The 18,902-nt window shown below is 50.9% G+C and overlaps 3 protein-coding genes across 3 annotated transcripts; 1 reads left to right on the top strand and 2 right to left on the bottom strand.

The window, feature by feature from the left end:
• Positions 1 to 1,658: 1,658 nt before the first annotated feature.
• Positions 1,659 to 2,934, top strand: LOC136045650 (C-C motif chemokine 4 homolog). The gene is made up of 3 exons (XM_065731674.1): positions 1,659 to 1,897; positions 2,046 to 2,160; positions 2,455 to 2,934. The coding sequence occupies exons 1-3, from the start codon at positions 1,831 to 1,833 to the stop codon at positions 2,540 to 2,542; spliced, it is 270 nt and encodes an 89-aa protein (XP_065587746.1). The 5' UTR covers positions 1,659 to 1,830; the 3' UTR covers positions 2,543 to 2,934.
• A 4,563-nt stretch (positions 2,935 to 7,497) lies between these two features.
• On the bottom strand, positions 7,498 to 12,396 carry TRIM39 (tripartite motif containing 39). The gene is made up of 6 exons (XM_065731670.1): positions 11,908 to 12,396; positions 11,302 to 11,397; positions 9,502 to 9,732; positions 9,358 to 9,380; positions 8,739 to 8,851; positions 7,498 to 8,293 (listed from the first exon to the last, which is right to left on the bottom strand). Exons 1-6 carry the CDS (start codon positions 12,343 to 12,345, stop codon positions 7,722 to 7,724), a joined length of 1,473 nt encoding a protein of 490 aa, XP_065587742.1. The 5' UTR covers positions 12,346 to 12,396; the 3' UTR covers positions 7,498 to 7,721.
• A 513-nt stretch (positions 12,397 to 12,909) lies between these two features.
• On the bottom strand, positions 12,910 to 14,033 carry LOC136045930 (C-C motif chemokine 5-like). The gene is made up of 3 exons (XM_065732169.1): positions 13,911 to 14,033; positions 13,515 to 13,629; positions 12,910 to 13,051 (listed from the first exon to the last, which is right to left on the bottom strand). The coding sequence occupies exons 1-3, from the start codon at positions 13,981 to 13,983 to the stop codon at positions 12,952 to 12,954; spliced, it is 288 nt and encodes a 95-aa protein (XP_065588241.1). The 5' UTR covers positions 13,984 to 14,033; the 3' UTR covers positions 12,910 to 12,951.
• Positions 14,034 to 18,902: the final 4,869 nt, after the last annotated feature.

The following is an 18,902-nucleotide window of genomic DNA, read 5'->3' as shown; positions in this document are numbered from 1 at the left end:
GCTGTGCTCCCATTCAACATGACCTAGACAGATTGGAGAGCTGGGAAGGGAGGAATCTGATGAGGTTTAATGGGAGCAAGAGTACAGTCTTCCACATGAGGAGAAATAACTGCACGCATCAGTACAGATCAGGGGATGACCTGCTGGAGGGGAGCTCTGCTGAGAAGGGCCTGGGGCCCCAGTAGAAAACAGGTTGGCCATGAGCCAGCAGTGTGTCTCTGTGGCCAAGAAGGCCAGTGGTGTCCTAGGGTACATTAAAAAGAGTGTGACCAGCAGGTCGAGGGAGGTGATCCTTCCCCCCTGCTCTGCCCTAGTGAGGCCACATTTAGTGTGTCCAGTTCTGGGCTCCCCAGTTTAAAACAGACAAAGATCTCCTAGAAGGAGTCCAGCGGAGGGCATCAAAGATGATATAAGGTCTGCAGCACCTCTCATATGAGGAAAGGCTGAGTAACCTGGGTCTGTTCAGCCTGAGGAAAAGAAGACTGAGAGGACATCTGATCAACATTTATCAGGGAGGTGGGAGGCAAATAGATGAGGCCAGACTCTTCTCAGTGGTGTGTAGTGATGGGACAAGGAGTGATGACTTAAAACTTGAATGTGAGAAGTTCCATGCAAACATGTGAAAGAACTTCTTTATGGCGAGGGTGATGGAGCTCTGGAACAGGTTGCCCAGAGAGATGGTGGAGTCTCCTTCTATGTAGATATTCAAGAGCTGCCTGGACACCAACCTGTGCAACCTGCTGTAGGGTATCTGCTATAGCAAGGGGGTTGGTCTCAATGATATCTTGAGGTTCCTTCCATTCCCTGCAATTCCATGATTCTGTTGGGGCTGGAGGGTGCCTGTGAGGTAGGCTCCAGTGACCTCTTGGTGGCAAGCATCCTTTGGGATCTCTTCTGCTTGTGTCTGGGACCTCCCTTTTCTTCGAGGACAAGCCACTTCCCAGGACTACACTCCTCCATTCCCACTGCAAGCCCTGTAGGAGTGAGATTTGGAAAACAACCATCTTTCTGGTCTTAAGGAGCAATACCTTCTTTACTCTGCCCCTGGAGCTCCCTCCACTGCACCTGCAGGGTCATGGTCAGCATCTCCGTGCTCCATTTGGCTTTACACATCATTGTGCCCAGCAATAACCAGCTGCACCTTACCTACCGGGAGTCATGGGCATATAAGTGTCTAATCTAAACTGGATATTTAAGGTCTTCTTTCCTACACTGGGGGAACTTGCTTAAGTAAGGGGTTGGACTTTATGATCCCCAAAGGTCCCTTCCAAGCCCCACAGTTCTGTGACATTGAAACTCTTATGGGACACGGATGAGGCAGGCACCTCCAGGAGCCCACAGGTGGCAGCCCCATGTCATGCTGCTGGGTCAGAAGGGGTGGTGAAGATGTGAGAGGGAAGCAGAAGACACCTCAGCCCCTTTCTCCCTAAGCTCATCCCTTCTGTGTTCATCATGTGTGTGGATACTGAAAGGATGCACTGTCATCTCTAATCAGCTCGTGCAGGTTGGGTAACACAGGCCTGTTGACAAATGCAGGGACCTCCAAAGCGGAACTTCTTACTAAAGAGAGATGCATGAGAGAAGCAAAAATAGATATGATGACTGTTTCATATCCTGTGCTACTGGGGATGCTGTGGCCACCACATTGTTCCATCATGAGACCATGCTGCCATCAACCCTTTCTCAGGGGGAAATTCCACTGCTCTACGCAAGCAGCTGCCTAGAGCCGCTCATACTATAAATTGGGCAGTCGCTGAATGTCTCAGCATCGCAAAGGTATCTCCGAGCTCCACTTGCCCTTGCCAGCTCCTGCCACCACTCCCAGCTGACATGAAGGTCTCTGTGGCTGCCCTTGCTGTCCTCATCGCTGTCTGCTACCAAACCTCAGCTGCACCAGGTAAGTCCTGGCTCTCCAAACCTCTCCAAATGAGGACAAGGGTCCTCTCTGCCAGCCCTTCTACTATGGCTCCCTTCCCTGACCATGGGGGCCATCCTCCCAGCTCCATGCCCCATGCCCCTGCTCATGGCCATCTTTGCCTTCACAGTGGGTTCTGATCCGCCGACCTCCTGTTGCTTCACCTACATCTCCCGGCAGCTGCCCTTCAACTTCGTGGCAGACTACTATGAGACCAACAGCCAGTGCCCTCATGCTGGCGTTGTGTAAGTGTCCCCCTGGTCAGGGGTCTCTGCCTTTGGGCTGGAGATACTTCTGCATTTTAGAGTTGGAAGGGGAACAATTCCTTTCTGGGGGGATAGGATGGATGTGAAGCCAACGGGTGCAAGGGGATGCTGGTGAGGCTCACACTGCCTGCCCCAGGGCTCTGCTGCCCATGTGGTCAGCACCATGAGCCCAGATTGTGCTGACTGTCAGCAGAAGAGGGTGTGGAGGGGAGGAGGAGGGGTCACCTCCATGCAGGGCTCTCACATGGTGTCTCACCTGGCTTCTTCCTTCAGGTTCATCACCAGGAAGGGACGTGAGGTCTGTGCCAACCCCGAGAATGAGTGGGTGCAGGACTACATTAACAAGCTGGAACTGAACTGATGCACCAGGATGGGAGCTGTGGCCAGCTGCAGATCCTTCCAGAAATGCAACTGTGACATTTGGAGCTACCTGAGAGACTGAAAATGTCCCAGAATCTGCTTTACTATTTATGTATTTAATTGTTTATGAGGGAAGGAAGCAGGTGAAATAATGCCATTCCAAACAAATAGAAATATTATTTAATAGATATATATTTTTAAATTAAGAGTCATGCTTGGTTTATATTTTCTGTATTTAATGAATTGTATTTTTGATATAATATTTATTTCAAACATTGAGAAATAAATATTTTTGTAAGAAATTTGTCTTAGCTCAGTTTGTGTTGACAGGAGCTGAAATTATAATAGCGATGACATCTTCATTCTCTTTACTAAGTTGGCAGAACCCCACAAGCTTCCCTATCTTAACTTTTGCAACATAAGGAAAAGAAAAGAAAAAAAAAGAAAAAAGAAAGGAAAAGAAAAAAAAGAAAAAAAGAAAAGAAAAGAAAAGAAAAGAAAAGAAAAGAAAAGAAAAGAAAAGAAAAGAAAAGAAAAGAAAAGAAAAGAAAAGAAAAGAAAAGAAAAGAAAAGAAAAGAAAAGAAAAGAAAAGAAAAGAAAAGAAAAGAAAAGAAAAGAAAAGAAAAGAAAAGAAAAGAAAAGAAAAGAAAAGAAAAGAAAAGAAAAGAAAAGAAAAGAAAAGAAAAGAAAAGAAAAGAAAAGAAAAGAAAAGAAAAGAAAAGAAAAGAAAAGAAAAGAAAAGAAAAGAAAAGAAAAGAAAAGAAAAGAAAAGAAAAGAAAAGAAAAGAAAAGAAAAGAAAAGAAAAGAACAATAACCAGGAGGAGATGTGAGAGGAGCACAGAGGCAGGTAGTTTGGATCACTCATTTTAATTTATTTAGTTACTGCTGGTGTATAACTACAGTCAGCCAATTAAATTCCATTGCTTTCCATTCAGCCCTCAGGGGTTGAAATCGTAGAATCATTGAGGTTGGAAAAGATCACTAGGATCATCAAGCCCAATCTCAATCCATCCCACCATGCCCATTAACAACGTCCCTCGGTGCCGTGTCCTTTTCCTCCCCACAGCTTCCAGCCACCCTGCCCCAAGCCCGTAGTGCTGCGTGGGGCTGTTGTGACCGAAGCGCAGGACCCAGCACTTGGTCTTGTTGAAGCTCATCCCATTGGCCTCAGCCCATCGAGCAATGAGGTTCTCCTGGACATGCTGCTCAGTCTGTCCAGCTCTCTCTGGATGGCATCCTATCCCTCAGGTACATCATCAGCACCACTCAGCTTGGTGTCATCCACAAACTGCTCAGATGCATTCAGTTTTGCTGTCAGTGTCATCAATTGAGATATTAAAGAGCACTGATCCCAGCACTGACCCCTGGTAAACACCACTTGTCTCCATTCAGACACTGAGCCATTGACCACCTGGGTCTGGGTACTCTCTCACAACCAGTTCCTCCTCCATAGAGCAGTCCACCCACCAAATCCATATCCTTCCAATCTGGAGAGAAGGATTCTGTAGTGGACCATGTCAAACGCCTCTCTGAAGTTCAGACAGATGGCATCAGTGTCCCTTGTCCATTGATACAGTTATGCCAGTAAAGAAATCCATAGGTTGGTCAGGCAGGACCTGCCCTGTGTTGAAGCCATACTGACTGCCTAATATCACTTCCCTGCTTTTCATATGCCTTAGCATAGTTTCCAGGAGGATCTTCCCTAGCAGCATTCCAACACCATCAAGAATGAGAGAAAACCTTGGCCACTGCATACCAGCCAACACCCTGCCTGTGTGCTGGAGCCTGTACCTTCACCCAGAGGCTGAGTCTGGCACAAAGCTGGGCACCTACAGCTGCCCTCACTCCAGGGTCAGGGGACAGGAGCACCTGTCCAGGATGGGGAGACTGACAACAGGGACTCTGTCCTACACAGTCCCTCATAGTTGCAGCTCCCCAGGCTCTGGAGCACCAGGAGCAGTCCCACAGCTGTTAGGTCCTCACTGAGGGTCAGCCACCAGCACCACCAGCTCATGCACTGTGTTAGTCCATTGCAAACAACAGCATGCACGAACGTCCTTAGCTCCTGGGTCATGCTGGAGCCACCCACAGCAGACACCTACTCTGTGTACCTCAGTTAACCCATGCCACTATTCCGGGAGCCTGCAGAGTCCTGAATTGCTCATGTCATTCTCTACACCCACCCACGTGTGACAGCTCAGTGCACACAAGGAACACAGCACTCCACTAACCCACACCCCTGGCACATGGGTGTGAGCCTGCACCATTAAGCGAAGGAGGTCCCAGCCCACTGCTGCCAGCAGAACCCAGGAGCAGCATTCCTGGCACTGAGATGGCTCAGAGCAAGGGCAGGATGCAGCCCACAGCAGGGTGGCTCATCTGGGCCACAGCTCTGCTTGGGCTCAGACAGATCCAAACAAGAGCAACAGCTTCAGTGGTTTCAGAATTTGCAAGCTGCTGAAGGAGACACTCATCCTGCAAACAGTGTGGTATTTACTGCATGTTCTGAGCAATGCACAGTGCACTTCTTGAGAGTCAGTGCTTTTTGTATTCTGGTGTATTTTGGAAATGCCACAAAGCATTGCATTTTCTTTGAGTAATACTGACTAAAGTCTACTATACATTTCACAAAAGATTTTATGAAAACCATTTGAAAGCCTAAATGGAAACCAAGCTATAATCTCCACAGGCATTTTGAGGTCGAAAAACACACAAGGAGCTGGAGATCAGAGTGTTTTTTGAGAAAACATACCTCTAGAACTGCAGACCTGTAAATTGACTGCAGAGCATCCTATCAGGGACAACCAACACCTCTGGATGACCAAAACAAAGCCTCACACCATGCCTAATGCACAGTGCTCAGCAGAGTGGCTCCCTGATTGCACAGCTCTAGATGCGTCCGCCCTGGTGACGTGACATCCTCAGGGTGTCTTCACTAGAAGCAGACACAGGTCAGCAAGATACTCTCAGTCCAAAATGTCCCCACAGAGCACACATACATACATATGCATATGTCCATCTGCCTTTGTCATATGGAAATCAAAGGGAAATGGTGTGACAGTGATCATACAGACCTGCCTCTTACTAATAAATAACCCATGCCCAAGCATGAGGGTCACCAGGCTGCTTGGTGCTGCTTTCCTGGGAGCAGGAGCTGCAGGAAGGCTCAAGTGCCCAGGTCAGACCACACTTCCCACTTGTCTGGGGCTGGTGGGTTGAGCAGGACTGGTCTTTGATGGTGGGCCAGAGCCAGATCATAAGGAAGGAAATGCAAGGAAATGGTCTCGTTTCACCAGAAGAGGTTTAGATTTTACATTAGGAATATTCTCCTCATAGAGAGGGTGGCCAGGCATTATAACAGGCTGCCCAAGGAAGTGGAGGAGTCCCCATCTCTGGGAGGTGTTGAAGGGATATGTGGATGTGGCACTCAGGGACATGGCTTAGTGATGGGACTGAGTAGGTCAGGCTGACAGTTGAACTTAGTGACCTTGAAGGTCTTTTTCAACTGAGATGATCCCATGAATCTACAAGCAAAGTGTTTCTGCAGAAGACAATGGCAAGCTCAACTTGCCATGACTTAGTAAACCAGTCTGCAAGCAGCTTTAGAAACAGCTGTAGCAACTAAGTCAGCAGGGAGGTCTAAAAGCCAGGTCCCAGTGCTCCTGTTTTCTCTCTGCCCATGGCAATCTGGTCCAGGCATGTCAGGGCAGAGGCATCAACCCAGAGTGGTTTCTGCAAGTGATGCAGAGATTCCATGAAGTTGAAATCTGTACTACATATTCAGATGTCTCATGCCTTGGACCTTTACTCTCCTTCCAGAGAGATGCAGATTCACGACTTCTAGGAACATGCTGAACATTGTGGCAGAGTGAGCTCACATCCTTTCTGCTCAGCCATTCACTTGTTCCCTCATTGCACCCTTGACTATTTGCAAGACCTCTGTCTGATTGCATTTCCTCCTGTTTCATCTGAAATAGCTGCTCATCCCTGCTGCCCAGCAGCAGTGCCCCTCATCTGGCACCTTGCCACAGTGACAGTGCTCTTGCTTTCTGGAGTTTCCACATCACCATCTCCTGCCATCTTGGTGACATCCAGCCTGGCCTCCTCCCAGCTGCCACCCTATGCCGCGGTTTCCCTGGCTGTGCTCAACTGCCTCAGCTTCCAGCCCTCTTCCAAGCCCTCGAAATCACATTCTTTCTATAGCTTTTTATACACTCCATCTCTAAAATCCTCCTGGAGGTCAAAAAATGGTGGTCCACCAAGGCCCTTCCTGGGACATGGCAGATCTGGGACTAGACTCCTGTAGACGATTTCTCCTCTCTTGCTGTGCAGCTCCAAAAGAGAGATGCTGCAGCCAAGGGGAGCTGGTGGGACTCAAAAAAAGAAACACCAAAAACCAACCAAGAGGACTTGTGTTTTATCCAGTGCCATTTTTCACTAGGAGCCTTCTAATCTCCAGCTAAACATACCCAGAGAAACCATACCAAGTGACTGAGACCATTTCTTATAAAAGCTCACATTTTTTTCTCACTGAATCAGTTACTGAGTTAAGAAACTTCATTATTTTTGTCCCCAGAGCACAGGGCATAGCTGCTGGGCAGCACCTCCTGCCTCTGGGTGTTTTCAGTGAGCAGCATCGGCTGATGCAGCAGCTGAGCTGAAGGACCAGAGAGCTGCCATCTGGGACACCACAGCTGTGGAGGTCCTCCTGGGCCACGGCCAGCAACACAGCACGCTTTGACAACACACGTGGTCCACAAGAGGTTGACAGCAGCAGGGATACACACTGCTCACAGGTCAGTGAGTGCACGAGGATCTTCTCTCCATGCTTCAAAATTCGGTGCTGAGATGCTGGGTGTTAGCCAGGGCTTGGGGCTAACCAGCAGGGATAAATGCACCACAAAAATGCACTGTTAAATGCTCAGGGCTCCCCAGATCATCTTTTTATTGCCTTGTACAATTCATACCAAAAGCACCACGACGCAGCAGGCTGTGAGACCCCACCACCAGAAGCCTGTGGATGAGCAGAAGTGTTCCAATGGACAGCAGGTGCTTCAATCCCAGCGTGGTCCTGGCTGGGTCTCCACTCGGTGCCACGTGCACAGTGGCTGCCAGACAGCATGTCACCCCCTACTGACCTGAGCAGCAAGTTGTGCCCCACAGCTCTGCCGGTCTCTGTCACAGGACGACGCAGCTGGTCCCCTGTGTGTCTCTCATCCAGGAGATCACCAAGGGCTCTGCATTTTTGCCCCCCATAAGGGAGCCCAGGTAGAAGAAAGGCCGGAGTTTCCCCGAGAACTTGTCAGTGAAGGTGTAAAGGTGGGAGCGGTCAGAAATATTGTAAAAAGAGATTTCTCCAGCCTCATAGTCCAGGAAGATGCCAATGCACCGGGGTCTGACACTCGGGGTCAGACAGGAGACGGGACAGGTGAGGGCCTCGTAGCCACTGCCGTTCTGCAGCCGCAGAACCCAGTAACCATTTTTGGGGGAGAAGATGATGTTGTCTTTCCGGCAGGCAGACTCCTTGCACAGCCCCAGGCCCCACTCTGGCTTGTCTCCCACCTGCACCTCCCAGTAGCTGCGGCCCGAGAAGAAGGCCTGCAGCCCCAGCACCACTGGAGCACAGCTGAACCTCTTGGGGCTGTCAAATAAGGACAGGAACACCTTCCTGCCCCCACGACGCACACTCTTGCGATCCTCAGACAGGATGAGCTCAAGGTGCGCCGTCTCAGGGTCCAGAGTCACGTCCACTGATGAGGGAGAAGGGAGGAAGACAAATGGACTTTGTGAGTATGCCACTGAGGTGCTGCAGAGCCCCTGCTGCCAGCTATGTGTACCCTGCACTAATGCAAGGTACACATGATCTACTTGCACATGATCTACTTGCACGTGATCTAAAGTCATGTCATTATAAAGGAGCCTAAACCTGAATGGATTCCCACACAGCCAGTTTGGGAGTGGTCACAAAACCAAGATCTGCAGCTCCCCAAACAACAGCAGCAAGCAGTGCTGGTGGCAGAGCCTCCCTTGTACAAATGCAGCCTCCCACAGGGCTTGCCAGGGCCAAAGGCTACAGCCAGGAGCCCACCTCTATCAGCAGCTCACCCGTGTGTCAGGGACACATCCAACATTTCCCCATGCCCCAGGGCAGGGGACTATGACCACAGGCACAGGGATGTGAAAGCAGATCCTCACCTTTGAACTTCCTCAGCATGTGCCTCATGCCCATGCAGCGTTCTGGGATGCTGTAGTCCTCCTTCAGGATCACAGAAACAGGTTTGGGGGCCTGAAACTTCATCATTTCACACCTGAAAGGAGAGCAGTACTGAGGGCCATACCCAGTGCCCACTGCACAACCACTCTCCTGCTGCATCATGGGGCTTTCTGATGCCTTTCACTCAACTGCACAGATGCATTCCCTCCCTTGAGCTTCTCAGCCATGACAAAGCACCGGAGATGACTACTTGGTTGGTAGCAAGTGTGATGGGACATTTGCTCAAGAATGAAATGGTGCACAAGGAAAGGAACCCAGGGAGGTGCAGTGCCACTGACAAGCAGAAGTGCCTGGGACAGAAAAGAGACGTGCCAACCTGCCAGCATGTCCCACAGGAGGGGATGCACCTCACATCCCTCATCCCACAGGGCGAAACAAGACTTCAGGCCCTGGAAAAGGAGAGTTCTGCAGTGACTCAGCTTTCAATCCCCAGCCTTGTCAGCCCCAGGGCACTCGGTCTCTAGAAGATCTCTGGGAGACAGAGGCACTGAGAGCCTGGAGGTAGCCGGGACAGCAGGAGGAAGGAGCACAGGTACCTACCTGTACAGGATGCATCTCATGTCCTGGAAGAGAAAAGCCATTCTGGGTATGTCACTCCAGCCTGGCCCTGGCCACCTGGCCAGACAGCAGAGGCCTCGGGGCTGAGGCTGGGGACAACTGAAAGGGATGGTGGTAGAGCCTGACCTTGAGCAGCCCCTCAACTGGCTGCTGCAACTTCTCCTTTATCTCCAGGATCAGCTCAACCAGCAAGCTCTTTTGCTCTGTCATTTTGGCCAGGTTTTCAGAGATCGTCACCAGAATCTGCATCTCCTCCTCTTCCAGCTTCTGAAGCAGCACCTTCTCCTCATCAGCCAGCAGCTGATGCAGCTTCCCAAACTCACACACAATCGTCTCTCGCTTTCTCTTCACTTTCTCCTTGTGACAGGAAAGATGCATGGAGTGAAGGGAGACAGTATTAGCCAGGCAGCTGAGTCAGAGCCCAACGCTACACCCACCATCCAGGAAATTGCTGCATTTTTATCTCAGTGTGTTTATTTAAAAGAAGAGCCAAAGAATAAATGCCATGCTTTGATCTAGCCAGAGTTCCCACTTGACATCCTCTGTTTTCCAACAGAAGGGCAGTTGTGATCTGCTGGACCTCCAGTGCCCACTGATGTCTCAGTGCAGCACAAGGGTCTATGGAGGCTGCAAGGAGACATCGCCAGGTGTCTGGTGGGGTCTGAGGCAGAATTTTATTAGGAGTGATGCAACTCCACTTTGTGCCAGGCTCAGGCTGAGCTCTGCTTTGGCAGTCCTGCAAAAATGCGGCAGCACGCAGGGGTGGGATTGGGCAGGGACTGGAGGAAGCCAGGCAGGGCTCCCTGGGTCACTGAGAGCTCTTGCTGAACACGGAGGTGAGAGGAGCAGTGACAGGTGGGTGCTGCTGTGCTTGAGAAATTTTTTTCCCAAGACCTAATATTTGGCATCTGCTCCAAACCTAAAGCACATAACCAACTCCAGAAAAACACACTGGGGTTAACTAGGACCAAGAAACCTCAAAGCCCAGAGGGTAAATGAGAGGAAATCAAAGTGCATTTCCTCTTCTTCTAAGCATATGATTTCTTGGACCTGACTCATGTATTCTTGATAAGCCAGGACTGTGAGCTCAGAACTCGCTGGGGATATTTTTTCCCTTTTACTAAAGCAGGACAATCAGCAGCTGGCAGCAGACACAGCCGAGAATCAGCCCAGCTTTGACCTCACAGCCCTGACTCAGGCAGGAAGGGATGGGACACAGCCCAGTCACAACGCAGCACCTGAGGGGGATGGTGGGCGCACAGCAGCACCCCAAACCCTATCAGTAGTGACACAGAAAATTGGGAGAGCGCTGAGGAACCTGTTTACTCTGCCAAAGCTGATTAATCATCAGGTCAGCACGGGAAAGTTCTGGCCAGAAGTTTCATTTCCTTTTCTGCAGTTATCTTTCCTTCTAGACCTACACTGCTGCTGTTCTGCCCCCTGGGGCTGTGTGGGGTAAAGCAGAGGAGCAGTAATTCACTTCTATCTTCATAATAAAAACAATTTCAGTTCTAGTGCTTTGGAGCCGAGCTTATTGTGTGTCTCATGCCTGCTTTCCACTCAAGCAAAAGGCAAACAGAAAGCATGTATTTGTTGAACTGGCACACAAGCCCCCACGATTTCCTTGGAGCTGCCCTGCTGCTTCTTTTTCCAAGTATTGCTGTTTTTTTTTTTTAACTTGTTCAGAACCGCACTTGCCGTGGTTTTCACACTCACTGATGCTGGTTTCCAGCACCATGCTACTGGCACTGCCCGCTGTGATGGCTCAGGCTCTCTGGTAGATGCAGGTCCTCCCTACAGCAGCAGAACAAGGAGCATGTCCCATCCTGAGGACTATACTGAATTCACAGCCCCAGATCAGTCCAGATTTTTTAAATTCCTGATGTTATGTAAGCTCATTCTTTCAGAAATAAACTGAGCACCTGCCTTGCACTCCTGGGTTTTCATCTTTGCCTCTGACTCATGCTTCTTCATATCCTCCACTTCCTTGGAAAGCTGCTCCAGCGATTTCTGGAGTTTGACCTGAAAAGAGCAGAAACAGGGTCAGCTCTTCCCACTCTGCATGTTCTGCCCAGTCCCTGAGCTCACAGCTGCTGGTGCCAGCAGGCAGCAGGGGGACACGGCCCTGTGCCAGGCAGTGCTATCTCTGGCACCCATGTCCAGCAGCTGTGCTCTTCACTCTGCTCACAGCATTAACCCCTTCCACACAGCTCGGGTCTTTCCCTATTTTCCTCACTATTTTAGTTTGGAGAACAAGTGGACTGCCTCCCACAACACTGGGATGTGGCATTTGGGCACCCCCGCAACACTGGAACATGGTGTTGGGTGCCAGCAGTTCCACACCCCACTGCCCCATCTTTTTGCAGGCTGTCCTATGCAGACGGGCTGATGGGGGCACAGTGCCCCCCACGTCAGGAGGCAGCAGGTCCGTCCTCGGCCCTGGCACCAGCTGCACAGTGGCTGCCACCCGTTCTGCCACCAGTCTCACACCCGCGGCGGTGCCCGGGACCATTCGCAGAGCGGTGCCCATACCTTGTACACCTGTGCAGCCTCCTCAATGGGACAGACGGTATGCGAGCGGTGCTGCTGGGACTCCCGGCACACCACGCAGATGGCCTGCTCGTCCACCTCGCAGAACAGCTTGAGGCGCTCGTCATGCAGGGGGCAAAGCGGGGTCCCCATCCCCGTCCCCGTCCCGGAGCCGCCCCGCAGCCCCAGCTGCCGGATGCTCTCCACCATGTTGGCCAGCTGCCGGTTGGGCCGCAGGCTGCTGCGGCGGCAGGGAGCCCGGCACTGCGGGCAGGAGAAAGGCGCGTTGTTCCACAGCCCCTTCTCCTGGCAGTGCTTCCCGATGCAGCCGCGGCAGAAGTTGTGCCCGCAGTCGACGCTGACGGGCTCGCTCATGTACTCCAGGCAGATGGAGCAGATGGCCTCCTCGTACAGCCGCTCCAGGGCTTCGGACAGGGCCATGGTGGGCACCGCAGCCCGGCAGCTTTGCTGCGTGCGGCCCTGGGAGGATGACACCCGGCCATGGGCGGAGCGTGGCACCAGTGGGGCGGCCCTGAGGGCTGTGGCCTTCCTGGTCGGGAGGGTGAAAGTGAAAGTTAAGGCCTGCAGGGACAAAAGGACAAGCCCTGAGCGTGTCATGGTGTGACGGCGTGGGGCCCACGGGCTCCCAACCCCCCCACCCAGGCCTGGCGGGGACAGGTGGATGTTGGTGCAGGTGCTGCCCAGCCCCAGCACGGCCTGCTGCCCATGGGGCCGCCGTGGGGTTGGGTGCAGCCTGCTTGCCCAGCCCGACCACGGAGCGTCCTGAGAGAGAGACAGCGGGACAAAGGGCAGCTTTTTGTTGTTTTTATGACACAAAGACAACCAAAAGACAACTGGTACAAATTACAGCAAAAAGTTTGTCCTTCAGAAGTCAAATAAATAAAAATGCTTTTACATACACTTAAATAGGTAAATAAATAAAGGTAAATGCTTTAGCAAACAGTCTGCCAAATGCACAGGCAAAGAGATGACGGCTTGATGGGAGGTCTGCAGCTGCAATGATGCCGCAAGGAACCAGAGCATGGCTCACTTGCTGCCATCCTTGTGCTTCTCCACATTTAGGAGGTCCTGAACCCACTTCTCTTCTGGGTTGGCACAGCATGTCCTATCCTCAAATGTGGTGAATCTGCAGAAGGAAACACAGTTTAAGGGTGGAGGAGAAGGGAGGGTAGGGCTGGGCAAACACCTGCTTCTGGCCACTGACACCTCTGTCTGACACCACCAAGCTGACACCTCTGTCGCTGCTGAGCAGCCCCAGGGACACACTGGGGTGAGCTCAATGTCATCATAGATGTCGCTCCTTAGAGGAGAAAGCCACTTCCCCCTCAAGCTGCCTTCCCCAGCCAGCATGCTGTCCTGCCCAGGACCCTCTGTCTCAGTGGAGGTGACCTGCCTAGATCTAACAGGGAGGACCAGAAGCCAGCTGCATGGGATGTAGAACTGGCCTCTGAAAAGTTTCCAGGCCATTCTCCTAACATGGCAGAGCCCAGCTGGGTTATGCCCCTTGCCAGGACACAGCGCATTGTGGGGTTTCTTGGTGCTGCCACTTTTGCAGTGGGCAGCTCCAGGGGCTGGGCACAACTACTCACATAATGCCAGGGTAGGGGCAGCTGCTTCCTGTGTACTCATACATCATCACCTTGTTCGGGGGAAGCGCTTTGTCTAAGAATTTGATGCAGCAGCGTCCACGGGACCTGAGAGCAACTGGGAGAGAAGAGAGGTTTTCTGATTAAAGCCAGCCCAGGAACAGTGCCAGCAGGGAGAAGTAGGTTTGCAGGACCAGAAGGGCCACGCTGAAGAAGGTGCTGCTCCCACCATAGTCTCCCACCACAGTCACCCTTCCCTCAGCAAGACAAAAAACAGCAAGATGTGCCTCTCCTTTCTTGCAGCAGACGCTCAGAAGAGAAAGCCACCAAGAATTACTGGGACTTGTACGCATAAAGAGCAAGCAGACAGTTCCAGCAGAGTGGAGAGCTTGGACTCACGTGTAGCAGAGGAGACCTCGCAGCAGAAGGCAGCCACAATGAGAACAGCAATGGCAGCTGAGGAGGACTTCATACTTGCGTTCAGTGGAGATAAATTGTAGGAGTCAAGCTAGACTGCTGCAAAAGGTCCTTTGCTGGGCCCGATGCGAGACTGCTGGGCTCAGCTTGCTTTATAAAGGAATGCAAGGCTGGAAACATGATGAAATGCTGCAGAAAGACAGCATGACTCAATGGAAGAAGTGCTGTGTCAAGAAATTCTGTATAAAGAGCGATAGAGTCCTACACCATCCTGTGAAGAGAAGTAGCCAGAGCCCCGATGGGCAGTAGTGCCCGGATGTGGTAAGTGATATACCATGAAAAAATACTGTGAAATAAGAGGGAACAGGATGTGAACCAACTCTTCTTTTCTATTCTCAGACGAAAACCTAGAAGTAGAAAACCTAGAAGTACTGCTACATAAGATTTTGCCTAGAAGTCACGTCAATGGACAGAGAAGGAGCACAGCTGGCAGATTATCTAGAATATCTGCATCACAGAAATGCAGAGCAGTGGATTCTGCAAGCCATGGCAGCAGGAAGAGCCATGGATCATGCCAGCTATGCTGGCTGCCTGTTCAGCAGGTCAGCGAGGCAGGTAGCCACTGTGTCCTGCCTGCAGCACTGCCCAGAGTGATGGGGCTTTCTTCATGAAACCAGGGCAGCACCAGCACATAACCATGCAGAGCAGAGGGTAGAGCATAGTACTGCCTTAAGTCTGCGCTCCTCACCTGTCCTTCCAACTCCTTCCCATCACTTGCAGCAACTCATTAGGTAACTGGTTCTGTTGCTACATTGCTCTTCCACAAATGCCATGACAGCTTAAATATCACTGTGTTATCTGTGGACACAAGAACTGGTCGTTAACCTTCATCAAGAATTTTAGAAGCTCATGATAATGTTAGTATGGTGGAGTTTGGCTCCAGTGATTTAGTACTGACATCCTCCTGGCATTGTCCCAGCAGTCATATACACATACAAAAGAGATTTGCTGGTTCAGCTGGTGCCAATTAGGACAGGAACAATGCCACTGCATTGGCTGGAAGTTCTTCTTAGAAACATTACATCCCCACAGAAGGGCTCTGCTGACCTCCAGGCAAAGGCTTATGGATGAAGCCTCATGCAGTCAGAGGAAGAGCCAGAGCAAGGTATTGCTGGTGCTGGTGCAGTTTGTGGCCATTGGATAACCACAGCTGCAGCCACTAGGCTCCTCTGTGAGGGAGGACATGAGAGGGAGGACTTATTTAGTAATGAGAAACCACTGCCCACTGTGGTGGCCTTGTAAGAGTCCAGAGGAGGAACTCAGTGGGGGAAGTGAGAAGATTCCTTGTACCAGCTGAAGAGCTTATTCCAGGCCTGGGGCTTTCAAGTGCTGCAGGATATGATGTACACCACCACCACAGCTCAGCAGACTGAACTCTGTGAAATTGAGTCAGACCTTTCAGAAAGTGTGGGCTAGAGGGCACTGAAAGATCTCTTATGCCCAGAGCTTTTTGTTTCACTAAAACATTGTGTTACTGAGCATCAGCAAAACTGGGCTGGGGTGAAACTATATGTAGATGCCTCCCTACCCGAGTTCATCCCACACCATACAGACCCTCTGCAACCATCATAGCTCAGCCTCCAGCTTTGCCTTTGCAGCAGTAAAGGCCTTGACACATCCCTTTGTTTCTCTGTATCTCACTTTCCCCATTGCCGGGATTGCTGACATCCTGTGCTGCTGCTCAGGAATGCTGGGGAAGGGATGGGTGAAGCACAGGCAGGAGCTGTCTGGACTTAGCAGGCCCCTCACACATCCGTGTCCCCATGAGCCCAGCAACATATGGCTGATGGATGTGCCACCAGAGATGACAGACGGGATGGTTTGATACAACCAAGGTACCAGACCAAGCTTACTCACTTTCCTGCAGCAGCAGACAGCAGATTGAGGCTTGGGATGCTGAAAGCAGGCTTGGAGACAGATTTGACCAAGAGGCAGGCTGAGAAACCTCATGGTGAGATGAGATGAGATGAGATGAGATGAGATGAGATGAGATGAGATGAGATGAGATGAGATGATGATGAGGAAACCATGACACACTGGAGTCACAATGACCTGCTAACCTACGTGCCATCAACACTTCCCACTCTTGTAGCCCTGCTCCCGTCATTTCCACTAGTGCTTTCACATCCAGCATCTGCACATGTTCCCCATTCAGGCCAGTCACAGTGCTCCTGTTACACTGCTCCAAATGAGGAACTAGAACAAAACAGAGAGAAGAATAACAGGCTGGGGAATGAGCTGGAGACATCCTCACTCATGCAGCTCACACTGATACAGCCCAGCTTGGAGCTGCTTTTAGCTGAGTGTTCTGGATGTTCCTGCAATATTCAAATGTGCTGTTGATGGAAATGTCACGATTCCTTCTGAAAATCAGTGTTTTCTATCAGAAATACATATGTGCCTAGGCATTTTGAATGAATTCTTGCTTCTTTCAGATATATCAGGCTGTGTTTCTTGCTCTCATTCATTGCAGAGGGAATTCTTGGAGGTTTTGACACCTCTGTTATTCCCACATTTCACTGTTTTCCTCAACTCTATTCCTTCCTTGAAGGACGATTTTGTATTTCAGTCTTGGTTGCTCCTTCCTGCCAAGACAAATAATGCAAATCTCTAAATATTTTGATTTCTAAAGCCTCCTCCATACCACACATCCTAAACAGCAGCTATTTATGGAGTCTGTAAAACCTCTGCCGTATGGAGTAGTCAGCTTTCAGTAGAAACCACACATGGTGTCTTTGGATTCACTACAAGAACAGCTTCTTTTCTTAGCCCTGAAGGTAGCCTGCTCCACCGCCGTGACTCACTTCTGGAGTTTCATCAAGGATCACACTTTCACCATGCCCTCGGGAAGCTGCCCCATGGCTACTGTGGGAACTGGGAGCAGATCAGCTAGAAACATAAGGAGAAGGACTGGGTTAGTTGGTGACTGCAGGGTGCTGCCGACCTGAGAAAGACAAGCAAGGTTTCAGATGAGATCTTGCTGAGGGACGTGGGGATCACAAGGAAATTTCCATGTGTCTGAGCCAGGACATGGATTTCAAGTGACAGGCTCAAGAAAATTTGTTAAATGAGAATGGCTTGAGGCTGTGTGTACATTCAAGGGAGTCAGCACAAACTGCCTTTCTCTTCAGCAGATCTGCAGCGCCCACATCTGGACGCATCACTGCTGGGCTGGATGGACCCTGAGCCTGCGTGCATCCTGACTGCGTGCAAGAAATGTTGGTGGTGGATTCCCTGAGCCAGCAGCTCTTTCAGGGCGGTAGTGCTTCTATGAAAATGCTTTGAAAACCTTGGACTGGAATTCCTACATCAGGATAGATTAATATTCGCAGTAAATATTGGCAGAAAGACACCAATTGTTTCTAAATGCAGCAAGGAGGAAATGCAGTTTCTGTCATTTTCCAGGGTACACACAGGGCACCTAGAAAAGCCTTGCTTTGGGACCAGGATTCTGGAGAGCAGGAGGCAGTTGCCTGCTGTGCTGGTCCCACAGACATCAGAAGCATTTCAAAGGCCTCACTTCCTTTGCCAAATTACAGCCATCTGGATGTGTCCTGGTTTCCCTGAAGATGTTCTCAGCACCAAGCACCACCCTGCCTGAGGCTGGGCCAGTCTGCCCAGCAGCTATAGCACACAGGGACTAGTTTAGGTTCAGCAGCTGAGGATCAGAGAAACTGCAGAAAGGCATTTGAATGCCAGCATTGGGATAGCCAGGACCTTACCTCTCCAAGCATCTGCTGCTACGTAGTCCCACACACAACCCTGCATGCCCCAAGTCATACAGAAAACGTTCTGTCAGTGATCACATTCTGACTCATAGCACAGAAGCAAAGCTGAGTTCTGCCGTTGCGGGGAGCGGGGCATGCAGTATGCTCAGCCTAGGGCTGACTGTGAAGCAGCAGGGCAGCCCTGCAGTGGAGAAGCTGTCCAGCAGATGGCAAGCACTGCTCACCTCCAGGCCCTGCTCTCCAGCGAGTTGCTCACCTGGGCAGCCAGCCCAGCAAAGTTCTGGCCTGGAGATATAGCTGCAAGCCATGTTTGGCTTTGCTTTTGGATTCCTGGAAAAGGGGAGGTAGCTGCTAAGGCTTTAGTGCAGAGAACACACCTAGTGATGCTTGGGTTTGCATCCCTCCTTGCAGAACCTGGTCAAGCAGGGGAGCTCACCCAGGTATGGAGCACAGGGTGCCCTCAGGCTCCTTAGCTCCCTGTGTGCTTGGGCAGTGGCAGTCGTACTGAGCAACAACCTCCCCTTCCCCTCTCTGCTCACTGCCCCATGTAGCAGTCCAAGGCTGCTTCCTACAAATACTCTGTGATGGCTTTAGCTGACAAGGACTCAGCAGCAGTTTTGCCTGAAGTATTAAAAAAATGGGACAGAAGATAATGAAGACTCGTGTGCAGGCTCTACCTGCTTCCATATGCCTTTTGCTTTGCCAAAGACTCTCCTGCAGGGTCTGTGCAACCACCCCGCACCCAAGACCCAGCCCTCACCCTGCACCACGTGGGCACTTTGGCTCAGAAAACATCTTTTCCTATACTTGTACGCTCAGCCTCATCACCAGGTTTGAACTTGTGGTGCCATTACTGCATTTGTGGAAGGACTGTCACACCACTTCCCTCCAGATATGCCCACCAGGGCTGGCTTCTTTGCTTCAGGGAGCCCAGGATTTTGTGTCTTAGACTGTCTCCAGAAGTGTGGAGCCTGAGGGCTCACCTCCAGGGCAAAGAGAGCAGGATCTTTTTGCACAGAGACCCATGCCTGCATGCTCCAGCCCAGCCAGCTGGATAACAGAGGAGAGACTGTGGTTCTCTCTGTGCCTCTATTTTATTGCTGAAACAAGGGGGAATCTGTGCTCTTGCTGAGCCTGGGCCAGGCCACAGGAGGGTGAGGAGTGTGGCAGTGGCACCCTGGGGCTC

This window comes from Cyrtonyx montezumae, unplaced genomic scaffold (assembly GCF_038088225.1).
Source record: "Cyrtonyx montezumae isolate F1298 unplaced genomic scaffold, pur_monq_1.0 scaffold_15, whole genome shotgun sequence".
Lineage (NCBI taxonomy): Eukaryota > Metazoa > Chordata > Aves > Galliformes > Odontophoridae > Cyrtonyx > Cyrtonyx montezumae.
The sequence above is the reverse complement of the archived record's forward strand: the minus strand, read 5'-3'. Positions and strand labels throughout refer to the sequence as shown.

What these genes read in the sequence shown, in the direction of transcription:
- LOC136045930 (XM_065732169.1), bottom strand. Translation starts at nt 13,983, where the DNA reads ATGAAGTCCTCCTCAGCTGCCATTGCTGTTCTCATTGTGGCTGCCTTC. An exon ending in CGAGGTCTCCTCTGCTACAC is followed by an intron (nt 13,630 to 13,910) that starts GTGAGTCCAAGC and finishes CTTCTCTCCCAG; the next exon opens with TTGCTCTCAGGTCCCGTGGA. An exon ending in TGCCCCTACCCTGGCATTAT is followed by an intron (nt 13,052 to 13,514) that starts GTGAGTAGTTGT and finishes TTCCTTCTGCAG; the next exon opens with ATTCACCACATTTGAGGATA.
- TRIM39 (XM_065731670.1), bottom strand. Translation starts at nt 12,345, where the DNA reads ATGGCCCTGTCCGAAGCCCTGGAGCGGCTGTACGAGGAGGCCATCTGC. An exon ending in AGGCTGCACAGGTGTACAAG is followed by an intron (nt 11,398 to 11,907) that starts GTATGGGCACCG and finishes TGCTCTTTTCAG; the next exon opens with GTCAAACTCCAGAAATCGCT. An exon ending in CAGTTGAGGGGCTGCTCAAG is followed by an intron (nt 9,381 to 9,501) that starts GTCAGGCTCTAC and finishes TTTCTCTTCCAG; the next exon opens with GACATGAGATGCATCCTGTA.
- LOC136045650 (XM_065731674.1), top strand. Translation starts at nt 1,831, where the DNA reads ATGAAGGTCTCTGTGGCTGCCCTTGCTGTCCTCATCGCTGTCTGCTAC. An exon ending in CCAAACCTCAGCTGCACCAG is followed by an intron (nt 1,898 to 2,045) that starts GTAAGTCCTGGC and finishes TTGCCTTCACAG; the next exon opens with TGGGTTCTGATCCGCCGACC. An exon ending in TGCCCTCATGCTGGCGTTGT is followed by an intron (nt 2,161 to 2,454) that starts GTAAGTGTCCCC and finishes TTCTTCCTTCAG; the next exon opens with GTTCATCACCAGGAAGGGAC.